The sequence below is a fragment of the Musa acuminata genome, chromosome BXJ2-5 (genome assembly GCF_036884655.1).
Source record: "Musa acuminata AAA Group cultivar baxijiao chromosome BXJ2-5, Cavendish_Baxijiao_AAA, whole genome shotgun sequence".
Lineage (NCBI taxonomy): Eukaryota > Viridiplantae > Streptophyta > Magnoliopsida > Zingiberales > Musaceae > Musa > Musa acuminata.
In genome coordinates, this window is record NC_088342.1 from 47,597,112 (window position 1) to 47,612,902 (window position 15,791).

Consider the following 15,791-nt stretch of genomic DNA (forward strand, 5'->3'; position numbering starts at 1 on the left):
TACCTTGTTCAGGTCATGGAGCCACAACACAACACCATGGGAGTCGAAGAAGAAGACAATGGGAAGCATGAAAGCCATACTCAGCGATAACCATCCATGCCATAGCCAAGCAAACTTGCTCTGTCAAGCAGACGTTTCAGAGATTATTATGAACTTAAACCAAACACAAACAGTAGTCCTGGAAGGCACCATTTAAACAATAACATATCAACTCACGATGTTGCAATGCAACCTACTCAGAGTTCGTCATTTCCTTCAAGCACCAGTCGACTTCTACTCAGCTTCCTACTCCCTGCACGTCTCAACTATTATAGTTTCATCACTCAAGATAATCAGATACATGGATCAAAACAGCTTTAATCAACTATTAGCAGAATAAACAACTTATTGTCATCCACAATCTCTCTGTTTTCTGAACTTAACAAACAAGCTGGAACAAAATATGAACCCTCTACAACAGTAACTGAAAAAAAAAGCCTCCGTTCCTCCTAAAGAAAACTTACATCATTGGAGATGAGATGAGCCACTTTCTCAAAAAAAAAAAAAGTAAAATTAATTTCTTTTGAACAAACAGCTCACTCACCTTTTTTATATCCCCTGCACTGGCTGTAACAAGATCCTGATTTGTTATTAATTGTGGCACAGAATGAGGAAAGCTCAATTACCAACTCAAACATACACTTTCAAGCTCTTTCTTGGTTACCCATTTATATCTCACAACCATAATTGAACAATTGATATATGCAACCTAGAACATGTCTGGATGGAAACAACCTGGAATAGAATTAGCTTCTTGTGCCTTCTGAAGATGGATCTTCAATGTGTAATTGTGCATCTGCGAAAAACAAGTAGCTTTTCACCATTCAAACAAAAGAAAATTAAGTCAGAAGGAGGATTATCAAACACCAGGCATGTCAGAACCACACAACATTATGTTAACCTTAGATTCCTCAAACTACCTACCTGGCTAAAAGTAAAACATTAGCAGACACCAGAGTCACCTCTATTTACCTCCAATGCCCGGACTTGCTCTTGATACTGGCAAATAGCATGCTTCAAATGTTGCACCTCCCTAATCTTCTCCTCATTCTCTGAATTTCGCTCGTGCTGAATAGCAACAGCCCTCTTTAGGATCTGGTTGTCTCTGACTAAGCAATGGAGTTGCTCCTTTAACAAATTACTCTCATTCTGCTTAATGAAATCAAACCAAGGGGAGGACCAAAAATTAATAGCAAGACAATAATAAAAAAACATGCTTCTACCGTAACAGAATTCAGTGTTCAAAGTTATCTACCTCTACTACTGCTGTAGTCTGAGCAACAACATCTCCTTCAAAAGCTTCCAAGATCTTCATTGCACGACCACGCACATCACCCAAATCTGAGGCATTCATCATTTCCTTTACAAATATATCAACCCAAGAAGTTCCTTTACCGGCTTCCCCAGACTGGAAGTCTGCCCCATCATTCTCAGAGACTTCAACTTTCTCTCCAGATGTCTGTGAATTCATGACACCTGGATTGCATCATCAGATGAATGGTCAAATAGAAAAATGCAAAAGGTTTCCACACACCACAATAGCAGCATCACTCGTATAGTCAAACTGAGATGGATGCGATGGTATCAAAAGGAAATACAAACACTAACCTTCAAGAACACTATCATTTGATTGTAAATCAGAGATCACTCCTTCAGTGCTCAAAGAACCATCACCAAGGCACAGAGCATGGAGACTCTTTATGGCATCATCAATTTTGTGATCTTGAGTATTCAAAACTGTTTCAACAACCTGAAACACATCAAATTGTTCAAGGTCATCAAAACCTGGGTAATAGCATTTCCTAATTGGCAGAAAAAAGGAAGAAAATCAGTATCAATTTGTGAATGACGCCATCCCTCAACTGATTAGACTTAAGTGTAGCTCATTCAACATATTTGCTCACTAAATGAATAAAATAATGATGACAGATTATAATTGTCAATAAAGATTATCTTGTGTGTATGCATTAATCACTACATAGAGCATTTTGTATAGCCTGATATAAATCTTAAGAATGAGTTCAAATAAGGCCATCCTCCTGCCATGACAGAAATTGCCTGATATATCGTAAGACATCCATGGACTAACAGAAACAGCAAACATGGCACTTATGAAAGAAAATAAATCCATCAAAATAACACTCTTCCACCAGTTTGAAACTTGAATTCATGCATCGTGCATAAATCAAGAATCATTCCCTGATTCCTAAGCCACAAAAAAAAATATGTTAGTAACAGGCAGAGGAATAGATAGAATGGCTAGGAAGAGAACCGAGGTCAATCAACAGCCAGATTTATACAATGGTAGTTATGAACATAAGGACAGAGAGACAACAATAGAATGGAAATTGTTTTACCAGTTTGAATGTGATATGTAACCCACTGAGAATGGTGTCCTTAACATCTATCTCAGAGATGTGCAGGATGATGAATGTTAAATACTTCGTTCAACCATTGACCACGAACGAGGAAAGAAGATGTTAAACCAATTGCTAGGACCAACTGTTTGCCCAACTTCATCAATTCAGCAAACGAGGTTCACTCAAGAACAAAGGAACTTATAAGCTTCGTAACTTCATAACCTCGAACCCATGTAACATCTTTTGTCCCTTTTGCATTCTCCTTTTAAAAAATCCCTAATGAAAGTCAGCAAGAAGGTTTGTGTTCGATGAAAGACCAAAAGGTCTTAACCCAACTTGCTCGTGCATCTTGATCTTCAATCTATTCCACTAAAGCAGGTACCAACAAGCAAGGAAATCAGGCTTTATCACGAAAGAAACGCGTTCTTGGAGGTTCTTGGATTTAGTTGATCCAAGAACACAATTCGTACAGCGGTATCACAACACATAACCAACCAACCAACCAGCTCAAAGAAGAGGAAAGGTGGGTGGAAGAGGGAGGAGCAATACCTTCCGGTCCATCGCGGGGAACATGCGGAGGAGTATGGAGAGTTTATCCTCGGATCCTAGGCCGAAGTCGGAGTTGGAGTGGCGGACAGGTGATCCGTAGCGAGCGCAGCGAGATCTCTTGGCCGACGGCGGAGGCGGCAACGGAGACCCGAAGATTTCCTCCAACCCTAGGCGCTTGCCGCAGATCCCCGCAGACATGGCAGCCGCGCCGTAGCCCCTGCGAGAAAGAAGGATCCTAGGGTTTCGATCGAAAGTTGCCCCCTCCTCTCCCCGGTTCTCGTGTTCTCCTCTCCCCACGAAAACCCTCGGCCGCTTCGCTGATTGCTTTCCTCGCGATCCGACTTCCCAAATGGCAGTTTCCCCTTTCTCTCTCTGTCGCCGTCCGCTTATATCATTATTGAAAAGTTATCTCACCCACTTTCCGGGTAGTCAGAACTCACCTGCGGTGGCAGAGCTGGTCCCATGTGTGGGTCTCACTGAACCTGCATCTGCAACGAATAATAGGTCAGGTAGTTTACTCGGGTAGGAAACAAGAAACCCGTGATTTACTCATGAGTAGACACGTCCTCCGTGTCATATTCTGTTAAGCGGTTCCGTTTGTGTAGACGCTTCTCGGTCATCGAACGCCACGAGGCAGCTGCGGAAATTTGCAGGGCCCCACCCGAAATAACACACGTTCTCGAGACATTTGTAAATTGATTTCAAGATGATGCTCATGAAAAGGCGTTGCATCACAGCAATAAGTAAACTCCAGTAGACATGCGTCAATGTAAGCATCATAATAATATCATGCTTTGAAGATATAAAGAAACTTGCTACAAGATCTATCGAGACTCAAGCGGGCGATCATGAATATAATAAGTATATTGTGACAAATCAGAAAACAACCAGAGTTCAATACGACATTAGAGCATATCAATTTGAAGTATATAGCAAAATGGTCTGAAGATATTGCATCTTGTGACATGATCTATCTATTTTTATCTTGCCATACACTAAGTAGATTGATTATACAAATACATTAAAGAAAATATTGCTTTGAAGAAAGAAAACTACAAAAGAAAAAAAAAATGGGATCCTTTCCCCACCAGTTACTCTGCTCTTCTGATCGAATCGAACAACTTATGTAAACAAACCAAAGTAAAAACAAAAAAAAAATGGCGAGATATATTGACTTTGAGGAGATGCTACAAATAATCACTGTACTACGCGCTTTCTTTTCGATCTCTTCCCCTTCTTCGGTGTAGTATTATATTGTGGAAGTTTTTTGCTTTCATTGGAAGCATAGGTCTCCTCTGGAACTTCTCCCTGTCATTGGGTTAATGCCAGTAAGCAAACCTTATTCGTCCAAAATATAACAAAAATCATCTACTATAGCTCTTTTAACCCAACAAGGTAAAAGGAGGGAGCAATCCCACATTTCACCAAGAAGTAATATATATTCCCTGCTAAGGATAAAACATGTGCATGTAGAATAAATACATCTAAAACATGTGCACGTGGACTCTCTGGTTCAATTCTTCTAACATACTAGCACTGAAGTAGAAAGGCTAAATGAAGCATAAGAATGATAGCAAACCTTGTCGATGGACTCCCCATCCGACTCATCATCAGCGTTAGATGTGGAAGCCAAACCCTGCCCCTCCTCAATTGGCAATGCTTTGTTGAGCATTTTCCTATTTTCTTGTTCTTTTAATTGCTTAAACCTAATTTTCATGTACATGTCAGTAGTACGATTGATATTTCAAATAGTTAAGAGAACACAATTTCATATTAAAATGGATAAGCACCTTTCACCGGTTCGTTCTGGCTGAGAAGCAGAACGTTTTGCTCGTCCTGCACTGATGATTCCACCAGCATCCCCACTAACAACAGGTTTTGCCCCACCTAGTTTACGTAACCATATCTGTTGAGCTGTGCTTAAAACGTTGTTTGTGAACCTGAAAAGAATGCTGGATTAGCTTGTAACTACACAAATATTACTTAAAGAAAATGAACTTTCAGGATACAGAAGAGACGATAGCAAATTGAAAAATAAGAGCATACAGAAATCAATAGCATTGGAGGTGGCAGATTGTGCAAATTACGATAATAGATCTAAAAACAGATACAGATGAGATCATATGGTAAGCCAGGTCATGCAGTACGGCTGCCTATAGACATACTCCATGCAAAGATAAAGAAAGATATCCTTAGTCATATTTCTAGTTAACATATAGTCTATGGAATCACATATAGAGACTGTTATAGTTGCATTTTGAAAGACCCAAGCCGAAACTCTTCTATAACGCCCCAATTAGTCTCACATCAGAAGTAGGTTAAGATTAAGACTGACTTATAAGGGTTTGATGAGTGACTTATAAGGCATACTAGATGGTAGTCGTATATGAGATGGTCTATTTAATCTGGCCATTCATTGTTTTAATAAAAAAATATATATTATAGGTTCTCCAGCAATCCATGAACTATCCATTAAGTGACTCGTACTATAAAACACTTCTCACTTTAAAGCAAATGCCCATATTTCTCTCTCCATACAAAGTGAGAAATCAGAGAACTATAACAAGGACAAGTTTACATTAGGCCTAGTAGGAGATGAAGATCAAAAGAAAACAACTAAAAGAATATCGAACTTTTCATTTCTCCTAATTTTCTTTTCCCTTTTCCCTCATCTTAAATTTCTCTTTTTATCCTCACAATAAAAAGCACAGTACAAGCTACCAAAAAAATCCAATTTTTTTATTGATTTTTATAATGCATGAGTTAGGAATGCTTTAAAAATGAAATAAAAAATGATATGTATCCATTATCTGACATTTCTCAGTACATATTTTTATTTATTTATTTATTGTTGCCAAGTGACCATCTAACACCTATATGATGGCTATCATCTTGGCACCCATTTGACACTACTACTCTTCTAAAGCATTGCCTTCAGCGATGCGAAAACTATACAGCATCAATCAAATTGGTTGATCAAACAAGCATTCTGGAACTATGGAACTTGCATCCAATACAGTAGTGCTCAATCTTGCAGAACATAATGAACCTATGGAGCACAATCTATCGCATCTTTTTACTGCTTTCAATCAATTGCCACATGATATCGTATTGGCTTCCTTCAACTCTATTATCTGAATTTGATGGAAACAACAACACTAGCACAAACACCTTACACTATGCAAGCAGTGACATACATGGACTGTTCAAGAAATCATAGACACAGAGTACTAATTTTATTGCTTTAATGTGCTAGAAATGACATATCATAGAACTTCCATTCAAATAAAACATAAAGCACACTACTTCAGATAAAAGCATACTCATATTAGTACAAATGAAAATAAGTTAAAGGAGATACTAACTTTTAAAATCAGCACAATGATATTGCTAAATAAATTATCAACGTACCAGTAGATAGAGAGTCCTGAAGGGACTGATAGTGCAAAGTAACCAATCATAAGAGGAAGAAACTTGAAAACGAGAAGTGAATTCTTTGTAGCTGGATCATTTGTCTACCAATGGAATCATGTAGTTTAGGTTAAACAGATATTTAGACCAACAACTCACAAGTGAAAAGATAATAGAGAAAAAGGGAGCAAGAAGCAGAGTAATGCAACTGACCTGAGGTGGCTTCATGATCTCCATAGAGACATATTGTGAAACAACAAGAAGCACAGGTAAAACTAGGTATGCTGCCGTGTCAGACCATCCTAAGGGCGGATGTCCATCCTACAAAAAGTATGACAATAGTCATAACTGACTAATTTTGTAACAACATAATTCTTAAAAGCAAGATCTATTTACTTCTGAGTAATTCCATTGTGATAGAATATTTGATTACCACAAATGGTATGAGCCATGAAATGCCAGATCCACTTTGTCGGGCAGCAATTGTCGTTGGACCACCCAATGAGGGAATCCAAAAAAACCCTTCTGTCAGCAATCCCTTCAGTTAAAGATTTTTGCAAATCAGAAATTTGATAGTCAAAGGATACATTTAACTTTGAGTCACATCATGACTGTCTTTCTACACAATGGAAGTGGATAATGAGTACCTCATTTGCTACATTTGAAAGAGCTTGATACAGACCAATCCAAACAGGTATCGTAGCCAAAGTGGGGAAGCAACCTTTGGCCATCAAGAAAAATTATTAAAAGAAATGCCTGACATTTGATATAGAAAATATCCAGAATAAGCACAATTAGAAAACAAAATGAGGTGTTCAACAATGGGCAGCTGTTTCCCCTAATAATAACAAAAGAAAAAAAGACTAGAATACTAAAATAATGATCTAGAGATCATCAAAGATAAGCATTCAATCTTAATAACTAAGGATATGTGAACCCCAGAGCAATTCCCACCGAATAGACACCATACATTATGAATTGAAAAACCGATTCCAACTAATAGTCCAAAGAAATGTGATGATAGTGAATTATATAGTGGAAAGCTTAATTGACGCTTAAATAGTAGAAAGCTTAATTGATGCTCTTCATCTTAGACCTTTCCAGACACCACAGTCATCAAAACAATTCATTCTAAAAAGATTTTAAAACGTTATAAAGCCCTTTGTCAAGTAAGAATACACACTTGAGTGAAGCACTATCTAATTTAAAATTTTACTAAATTTTGAAACATCTCTACATCAACTATTCTGGAAATAGTCTGGAATGCAATTTTAGAATCTAAGCAATAAGAAACTGGAAACGAATATGGAGATGAATAGGTTGAAAAAAAATCTGGGATGAAAAGCAACCTGCTAATGGATTCACCCCAGCTTGTTTATACAAACGAGCAGTCTCCAGCTGTATTCTTTCCTAATGAGAAAAAAAACAAAATAATTAGAAAAATAATAAGGTTGCCAAAGAAATTTATGACACTAGATGCCAGAAGAAGGCAGAAAAAAGAAATTATATCCTGAAAGTAAGAATACAGATAAAACAAAAAGGAAAAGTTTTGACCTAATGACTAGATGTATAGAAATTACCCTACTTTAGTTCTACAAACCACAAGGAAATACACATCTTTTACAAGTGATAACATTGATTTACAACCAAATTTTAATTATTTGCTTTTAAAAACAAAACAAAAACATCAAAACAATATTGCAAATGCCAGGAAGAATTACCAGATAACTAAGAGAAAAAAAAGACATGAAGACTCACATTATTTTCACCAAAATGGAGTGGAGTTCTTTTAAAAGTTGTTTGACTGAGACTAGCATGAGGATTTAGAGCAAACCTGGTTGCCTGCATATCGCTCTTGAATTGCCTTGATCTTTGGTTGTAAGTTCTGCATAGCTAAGGTTGATTCAACCTACGGAGTAAGGGGGCGACTGTGAGAATATACACTAGCATATTGACACAATTGCAATCAATAAAATTATGTATTAGCTAATAATAGAAAGAATTTACATAAGAACAGATTAAACAGGTAGAGCAACTTCTTAGAGGCTTAGATAACAATTGGTATGCTTTAAAATGCATCCAGTTAGATGTCCACATATCAGATATTCCTAGGAGACACGAATGCAGCAAAACCAACTGGAGACAGTAGCCAAGGGAGATATGGCACTTGTTTTAGTTCTGCACTATAAGCACACGGGCAGAGAACTGTAGGAACTAATTGACAAGCAATAAGAAGAATTCATTTCTCATTTATGATGCAGTAGTACGATCACTCACCTGCTGTTTGGTCAAAGGCAAGGTCAGCACCTTAACAATTACGGTAAGTAGAATAATTGCAAAACCATAAGAATATGGTACGTGTATTGCTGTCAGGCCATCCTTTAGCACCTGGATATGACAATGTCAAATTAGTCTTCTATTCCATGATGTAACTTTACTTAGGAGAAGTAAATCGTTCTTTCTTTCAATAACAAAGAGATGCCTATGAAGCAAAGGATAGAAATCACTATTAGACAAGATAAGACAGTTGCTTACAAAACAATCAATTAGGATATTTTCTCTATACTCCAAAACTGACAAGTAAACTTATATGCCTCAAATACAGTAAGTGTCTGACGGACCAGCTAGATTGTGTTGCTATAATGCTAGCTTAAAGGAAGTTGATGCCACTTGAAGTTTTACAGAATACATAGCTAAAGGATGTATTCGAGTACGCCGAAGTTGATGCCACTCATAGTTTCTAAAAGTAGAAAAGTAGAGGATGTGATCAAGTACAGGACACTTAAAACCAGAACAATTTGGGTCCCACGATGCATAACAAAAAGGTTTGTCAAATATAGAAGTATGCATGTTTATTACTGCATGTGGATTGAAACTAGTGAGGAGGCAAACACATAATTTGTAATCATATTCATCTCATAACGTAGGAGTCATTGTAAAAATGTTCCTCATTTGGTAGATTGCTGCAAATGCGACCATGCTTTGGCTAAATAATTGCAAGAAGAATCTCAATTTGTGAACTACTTATCCAGTATCTATTTTGAACACTGACAGTTATAAACTCACTAGACAGATGAAATCAAACAAGTTTCAGAATCTCGCCTAATTCAAAGTTCCCTCGCTCTCCCTCAACAAAATCAGCATACCAGAAGACAGCAACTTGTGCAAGAAATCTCTAAATTCCCAGCGTATGAAAGCGTGGAAAATAGAAAGCACCTTGAGAACTACTTCCATGGCATCCGAGATGAAACCAAACCATCCGCCGTTCTTCTGAACCGCGGTGGAAGCATCAGGTGCGGCAGCAGTGGCATCCGTGGCCACGGCGGCATCCGCAAGCGTGTACAATAGACCCTCCACTCTCGAAACGATCCCGTGGAGATCCACCAACGAATCGACGCCGTTAGGAGGTGGGGCCCCATGGAAGCTCATCCTGACCCTCGTGTCCGCCCTGCGGGGCCTGTAGAGCGGAAACCCGAGTCGGCTACGGCGAGGAAGGGGAGGGAGCGGCGCGGCGAGGAAGGAGGAAGGGGAGAAGATGAGGGTTTTCGCCATGGATGAGGGATTTCTAGAGGCGTCGGGGTTAGGGTTTCATAGGGGGGTCGGAGGCGGACGAGAGAGGGGAGAGGATGAGAGGAAGAGGAAGTGGTGGAGGTTCCGCAAGGAGGGAGAGCGAGCGAGCGGAGCGCACTTCTTGTGGTTTTATCCGTTATGAGACGGCGACGGCCGTTAGTTCCGGACGCGATATTGTACATTTTGTGCGAGATTATTGGCTGGCCAATTGTAACGGAGCAGCGTGGGACGGATCTGACTACTTGTCGCCCCTTTTGTGGTGAGATGATACCGTACGACATTGACGAACTCCTTTTTAGGCGTGACAATTAAGTAGCATTCCACCTAATTTTGAATTAATAAATTATCCAATATAATTAATTATTTTAACATCTTAATCTTTATATTTTAAGGTCTTTATGCTTAAAAAATTAAAACATTTAGTTTCCTTTTTTTCTTATATCGTTACACACGTATTAACTTAAAATTAAAAAGAATTATATATTTCAGTAAGTATAGAGATTTTAATTATTTTGATCTTTATATTTTTAAAAAAATGATATAATCTTTATATTTATTAAATCTATAATTAAAAAAATAATCTATAATTAACCCAAGCCCAACCCACTCAAATATTGTTAGAAGAGTTGAATAAAATGATATAATTTATCCTACGAATCTAATACTACTTGATCTGCTTTGACAAAGCTGTCTTATATTCGAATGTAGAAATATCATCCTCGTTCTAAAGACAAACTGAGATATGTTCATTTAGCAGTTGGAGGAGAGCTGTATAAAATTAAGTGTGATGACATCGTTTGTGTGTGATCTAATTCAGCTGAGTGAGATTTCCGATGTGACCCCTTTCACATTCATAGTCAATAGTTTCGAGATGAAAAACAAGAGTATGGAATAAATGAGAAGGATTTGTTAACAGAGATGGGATCGAAATATAGGGACACAAAAATATCCTAATGACCACATTATGAATATCCAACCATATAAAAAAGGTAGAATATTTAGATAATACACCCTACTAATGCTGTGACAATCATCTGTTGAGTTCCAAACAATTAAAAGGGCAATCTCATTCCAAACGCAATAAAACAGATTCCTGCAGCTGTTTGATAGTGCTTATTCCTCATCTGCCGCTGAGGAATACAAAAGTATGGGTAAACATCTGAAGAATGCAAAGTATGGATAATCCAAAATGACCAAACAATAAAAAAGAATCTCATGTACAAGGTAGATTGGTAATTGCTAATTGAACCTTGCCTGGATTAACTCAGAACTCAAGATTAGTGGTAAAAAATAAGCAACTGAATTAATCAAACCTATGTCTAGATAAACAAGCTGAGTATTAATGAAAAGAAAATATTATGTACCTTAGTAAATAGGATAAAGTGATATCCAGTAATTTCCCTTGATCAAAGAAATCCTTTGAATACCAAAACAATTGACTGTTTCTGAATTAGTCAATCTACAATAAATAGTTCCTCTGTGAAGCAACAATTGACTGTTTCTGAATTAGTCAATATACAATAAATAGTTCCTCTGTGAATCAACAATATAATACTAACACCTTAAAATACCAAATATCAATGACTGCACAATTTTCGACACAAGCACATTCCATGGAGATAAGTGTGATATGCCAACAAATCAGCAGGGATTTGCCTACAAAATAATCAGTTATAAAGGAAAAAAAAAGAATTCATAAACCTGACTTCATTCGCATATTGCTGTATGAACATGAAAAGTGAAGACCATACCACTTTTCTTCGATTACCCCATGTGTGAAGCTCTTGTCCCATCCCAGTTTATTTTCTCATCAAACACGCCAGAGCAGCAAGTCAATCAGCAAAACCCAGTTGCAAAAGGACTTCCAACGCATACGCGCTCCCTCTATGATAAAACGGTTAGCAGACAATGAGAACTGACCATCGTAACAACCACTACACACTATACTATGGTGTTCGAGATGACAGAAGTTCGTTGGATCCAAGATGAGGAGGGTGCATGCTCACATGAACCTCATGTTCCTCAGGTCCAACACGATATTTAGGTATCATTATTTCTAAAAGAGTTCCCGTCTCATCGTAGTATGCTTCCAGCTTTGCATCTTCAGGAATTCGTGTAGCAAGAGGTATTTCCCTTACAAACTCCCCTGGAGGGCAATGCTCAGGAGAAGGATCTGTCAGCTTGAAGGTTCTATCATGTCTTTTTATGTAAGGCATCCGAGCAGTACTGACGCATGAAATCTTTACTACCCCATGGGTAAGATTGTTTTTCCAAGAGACCTTTACCTTCTGCTGGTCAGAAAAAGGCAAGCTAACCATGATCAAGTAACCCCCTTCATCCTCATATATTGTCTTTGCAGCAGTCACCGGTCCACACGCATGCCTCATAGCACCGGTAAACTCATTTACCCAGGAAGGCACAGCAGGGTGAATTTCCGGCCGATCCAAATATGAGTAACTAGACAAACAGCAGTCCTCATCTGTGTCATGAGGGGAAATTTCCTTCCTGCGTTTGCTACATTTAGGCGAAAGGTCCATCGAATCTCCACACGCATGATTTGATGGCTGCGTTGATAACTTAAGACCTGTGTCATTTAGCAATTTCCTTGAATTGGGATGAGAAGTACTCTTTAATGGAGGAGGTGGCCTCTCAAGCTCAAAATCAGTGCCCGGGAGATTCCTCCATGCCCCAAAATCACCAGCCTCTGGTGGGATCGAAAAATTCAGGTCTCTCCCAGTAAGTTCCAACCATTTCTTAAGATCCACCTCTGGAACCACCAAGAGATTTGGTGACCACACAACCTCTATTCCATGGATGCACAGTGGGTTAGACAGCCCCCTGTAATGCTTGCGTTGCATCCGATGGGATCGTACGAAACCCTTATCAATGCTGAATGGGAACTGAGGCACCCCAAGCCGAGAGTGCCCATTCATGTAGCTCCGAAGTTGCATCTTTCCAAGCGCATTCTCTGGCCGCTTCTTGAACACCCACATATACATATTCTCCATGTCATGCTGAACAAGGAAAACATCATGATGCAGGTCCGACTTGTCAAACCCCGGGGTGCCATTTGCAGTGCGGATGTTCTTGCCCTTGGACTTCTCAGAGAGCACAGGCTTGAAGTAGAAATTGAAGAAGAACCACGCACCCCAGATGTTGTTCCCTCTCTTGGCACACTTGCGACCAGCAGCATGAACGGTCCCAGCCTTGGGAAGGCCGAGCATGATTTCAGGGTCGTACGTCTGGGTCTCAAGGCTGACATCCAACACGTCACATGAATTCCACGACTGCTTGGGAGGGGAGTGGTCATCGGAGAGGGGGAGGTTGATGTCCGGCGGACCAGAGAGGTGGATTTGCTGATGTTGCCGGTTCGGAAGCTCATGGTCGTGGTCATCGTGGACGGAGGCTGCCATCAGCGGCGGCTGTGAAATGCCGCTGGGGTCCATTGACAGGAGGGTTGAGGGGTGGTGGTGATGGTCCATGGAGAGAGCGGTGAGGAGGGACTCTCCCATGGCGGGGTCTCCCTCGCCCCTCTCCGTCTCTTCTTCTTCCCTTGATCACGTCTCCTCTCCTCTTCGACTCCGATCTATCTGGCAAGATTCGAGACCCACAACACCAAACAGAAGCATCCCACGAAAAATCCTCACAGTTCCATTCCATAAATCCCACCACCAAACCCCAAAAAAACACACAACCTTCAAACCAATTTCTCCCTCTCAGCAAAGAAAAATAGAAAGAAGAATCTACGAACACACAGAAACCAAAAAGAAAAGTAGGACAAATGATCCAACAGAAACGAGGAACCGAATGAGCAAAAACAACAGAAAGCGAGACCTTTCGCGATCCACCGCTATACAATCCACCGAAAACCTCCAAAAAGGGGAGCGGAAGCCGGAGCTGGAAGGATCGGATCCAACTCCATCCAACCAGCCACCGATCAAGCGGACGGCCGAATCGAAACCCTAAGCCCGGCCCCACAACAATCAGCGGACTAGATAAATCTCTCGCAGAAGATTACCTGGAGGAGATCGAGGGAGGCGGCTGCGATGGGGCGACGGAGGAGGTCACGCAAAAGCCGCCTCCATTTGGATTTGCCGCAAAGCCAAGAAAGGAGAAATATTTGTGGGGAGAGAGGAGAAGTGGGGGGAGGGGAGAATTAGTGTTCGTTGTAGGCGTCTGTATGCAGGACAGTTTGTATCAGCCTCTCAATTATGGGGGACTTGGTCAAAAAACAGGAGCGGTCTTCTGAGGAAAGTCTGAATCTATCTAACCATCCTTTCCATCTAATCAGATAGTAGCACACTTTCGTCTCTTGGCAGTGACTTATCCTAGCGAAGTGCAGATCAGGACATGAGCTTTGAATTCTTACACAAACCCCTCAAACTACAAAGTAACAAGGAACACAAACCCAATAACCAATAAAGGGTCAGATGAATGCAATGGACGAGGTAAACATACTGAACAATCCTCATCGGTGTTCATGTTTGCCTATGCTTAGTCACACATCAATGAAATATCTAAATCACATCATCAATGATATTAGCGCAAACATTTTATACAACACAGTCAATTTCTGCAAAGAAAAAGAAAGAAAGAAAGAAAGAAAGAAAGAAAGCATTGCAGTTCTCTTTCTCTTTGCAGACAACAACAGTACCCACCAATTATCCCTAGAAGAACTTTCCAATTAATAGAAATTTACGATTCCTGATGGAAAACCTTGGATCGTTTCACTTACCAAGTAATAATTATGATCCCATTAAATAGTAGCTGAAATAAGTGCAAAGCAATTGTTGAAAACAAGAAACAAATGTGAATAAAACATTAATTTTGTCTTTTGTGAGGGAGTCTTAGTGGTACCTGTATTCTATGTCATACTAAAGGGATACCAAGTAAAACTGATGTTGAGATGCCCTGCGTTTGTTTGCACTTGTACTCTATGAGAATAAATTTGTCTTTTCCTTATTGTAGAAGACGAAGAAGATTTAGTAGCAGGTATACATTATTAAGATGCCTGAGGTACTCCTACAACTTTTGCAGCTCTTATATAAGTTGACAATTGCAAACTAGATAAGCTACACTAAGCAACCCATCAGTTTAATAAAGTCATGCTTGTGTACCTGCCAAAGAATTTCTTAGGTACAACAAGCAATATGATAACTGATGCATCAGGTTCATCATAGACCTCGTCTTCATTGCCATTATCCTAATTATCAGCTTAAAGTTGAGGCAAGGTTCAGTTCTTTGAATCAAAACCATCGTTAACATAATCACTGCACATTAAGGCATAAGTCATCTAAGTTTGTGGGATCAGCTTTGAAGCAGCAAATGACACCTTTGTGTGGTACCATCCTAACAACAGAGTTCAATATTCTTCATGTAAAATAACATGTGAAAGGACCATCATTATTGTTACATGCTGGGCAGTTGAACAATTGCTCCAAAAGTCAAAAAATATGGTTCTTATGAAATTGATCATGCTGGGCATTTGAACACTACAGACAACAAGTTTGTAGAGACCCTTCCATAAACGATTGCAAATGGATTATATGAACTAAGAGCATTTGGCACATAAAATTCTTACTTAATTCTTAAATGTTTGATCAATGGGTCATTTTTCAGTATTTAAAATTTTATTAACCCTATCAAAAGCTCCATGGATCATTGATGTGCCTCTCGATAATCGAAACCTGAACTAGGATGTGTAGGCTGCTAATAATCAGCAGATCTGATGCACTCTCCATGTTGGATATCAACTTTGACAGTTACAAAGCAGAGCCAACTACCCTCAGAATGATGTCCATGGATGCATTTCATATGTAAATTAGCTACTAGTAACAGCATGATAGAGTGGGGCCAAGAATA

The 15,791-nt window shown here is 39.4% G+C and overlaps 3 protein-coding genes across 4 annotated transcripts; all 3 read right to left on the reverse strand.

Annotated features, from left to right (window-relative positions):
- Positions 1-337: 337 nt before the first annotated feature.
- On the reverse strand, positions 338-3,486 carry LOC135581048 (uncharacterized). Its single transcript, XM_065110199.1, has 5 exons — positions 2,949-3,486; positions 1,648-1,789; positions 1,295-1,515; positions 1,012-1,188; positions 338-835 (listed from the first exon to the last, which is right to left on the reverse strand). The coding sequence occupies exons 1-5, from the start codon at positions 3,144-3,146 to the stop codon at positions 749-751; spliced, it is 825 nt and encodes a 274-aa protein (XP_064966271.1). The 5' UTR covers positions 3,147-3,486; the 3' UTR covers positions 338-748.
- A 367-nt stretch (positions 3,487-3,853) lies between these two features.
- LOC103986142 (inner membrane protein PPF-1, chloroplastic) lies at positions 3,854-10,037 on the reverse strand. The gene is made up of 11 exons (XM_009404047.3): positions 9,576-10,037; positions 8,637-8,747; positions 8,194-8,268; positions 7,709-7,769; positions 7,007-7,080; positions 6,793-6,897; positions 6,573-6,680; positions 6,360-6,463; positions 4,739-4,888; positions 4,528-4,654; positions 3,854-4,256 (listed from the first exon to the last, which is right to left on the reverse strand). The coding sequence occupies exons 1-11, from the start codon at positions 9,909-9,911 to the stop codon at positions 4,146-4,148; spliced, it is 1,362 nt and encodes a 453-aa protein (XP_009402322.2). The 5' UTR covers positions 9,912-10,037; the 3' UTR covers positions 3,854-4,145.
- A 1,310-nt stretch (positions 10,038-11,347) lies between these two features.
- LOC135613147 (uncharacterized) lies at positions 11,348-14,326 on the reverse strand. Of its 2 annotated transcripts, XM_065110201.1 has the most exons (3): positions 11,681-14,227; positions 11,491-11,585; positions 11,348-11,406 (listed from the first exon to the last, which is right to left on the reverse strand). In XM_065110201.1, the coding sequence occupies exon 1, from the start codon at positions 13,439-13,441 to the stop codon at positions 11,876-11,878; it is 1,566 nt and encodes a 521-aa protein (XP_064966273.1). In that variant the 5' UTR covers positions 13,442-14,227; the 3' UTR covers positions 11,348-11,406; positions 11,491-11,585; positions 11,681-11,875. The 2 variants fall into 2 exon arrangements, with proteins under 2 accessions (XP_064966273.1, XP_064966272.1); XM_065110200.1 differs by lacking the exon at positions 11,348-11,406 and having other exon boundaries at positions 11,410-11,585; positions 11,681-14,326.
- Between the last annotated feature and the right edge of the window lie 1,465 nt (positions 14,327-15,791).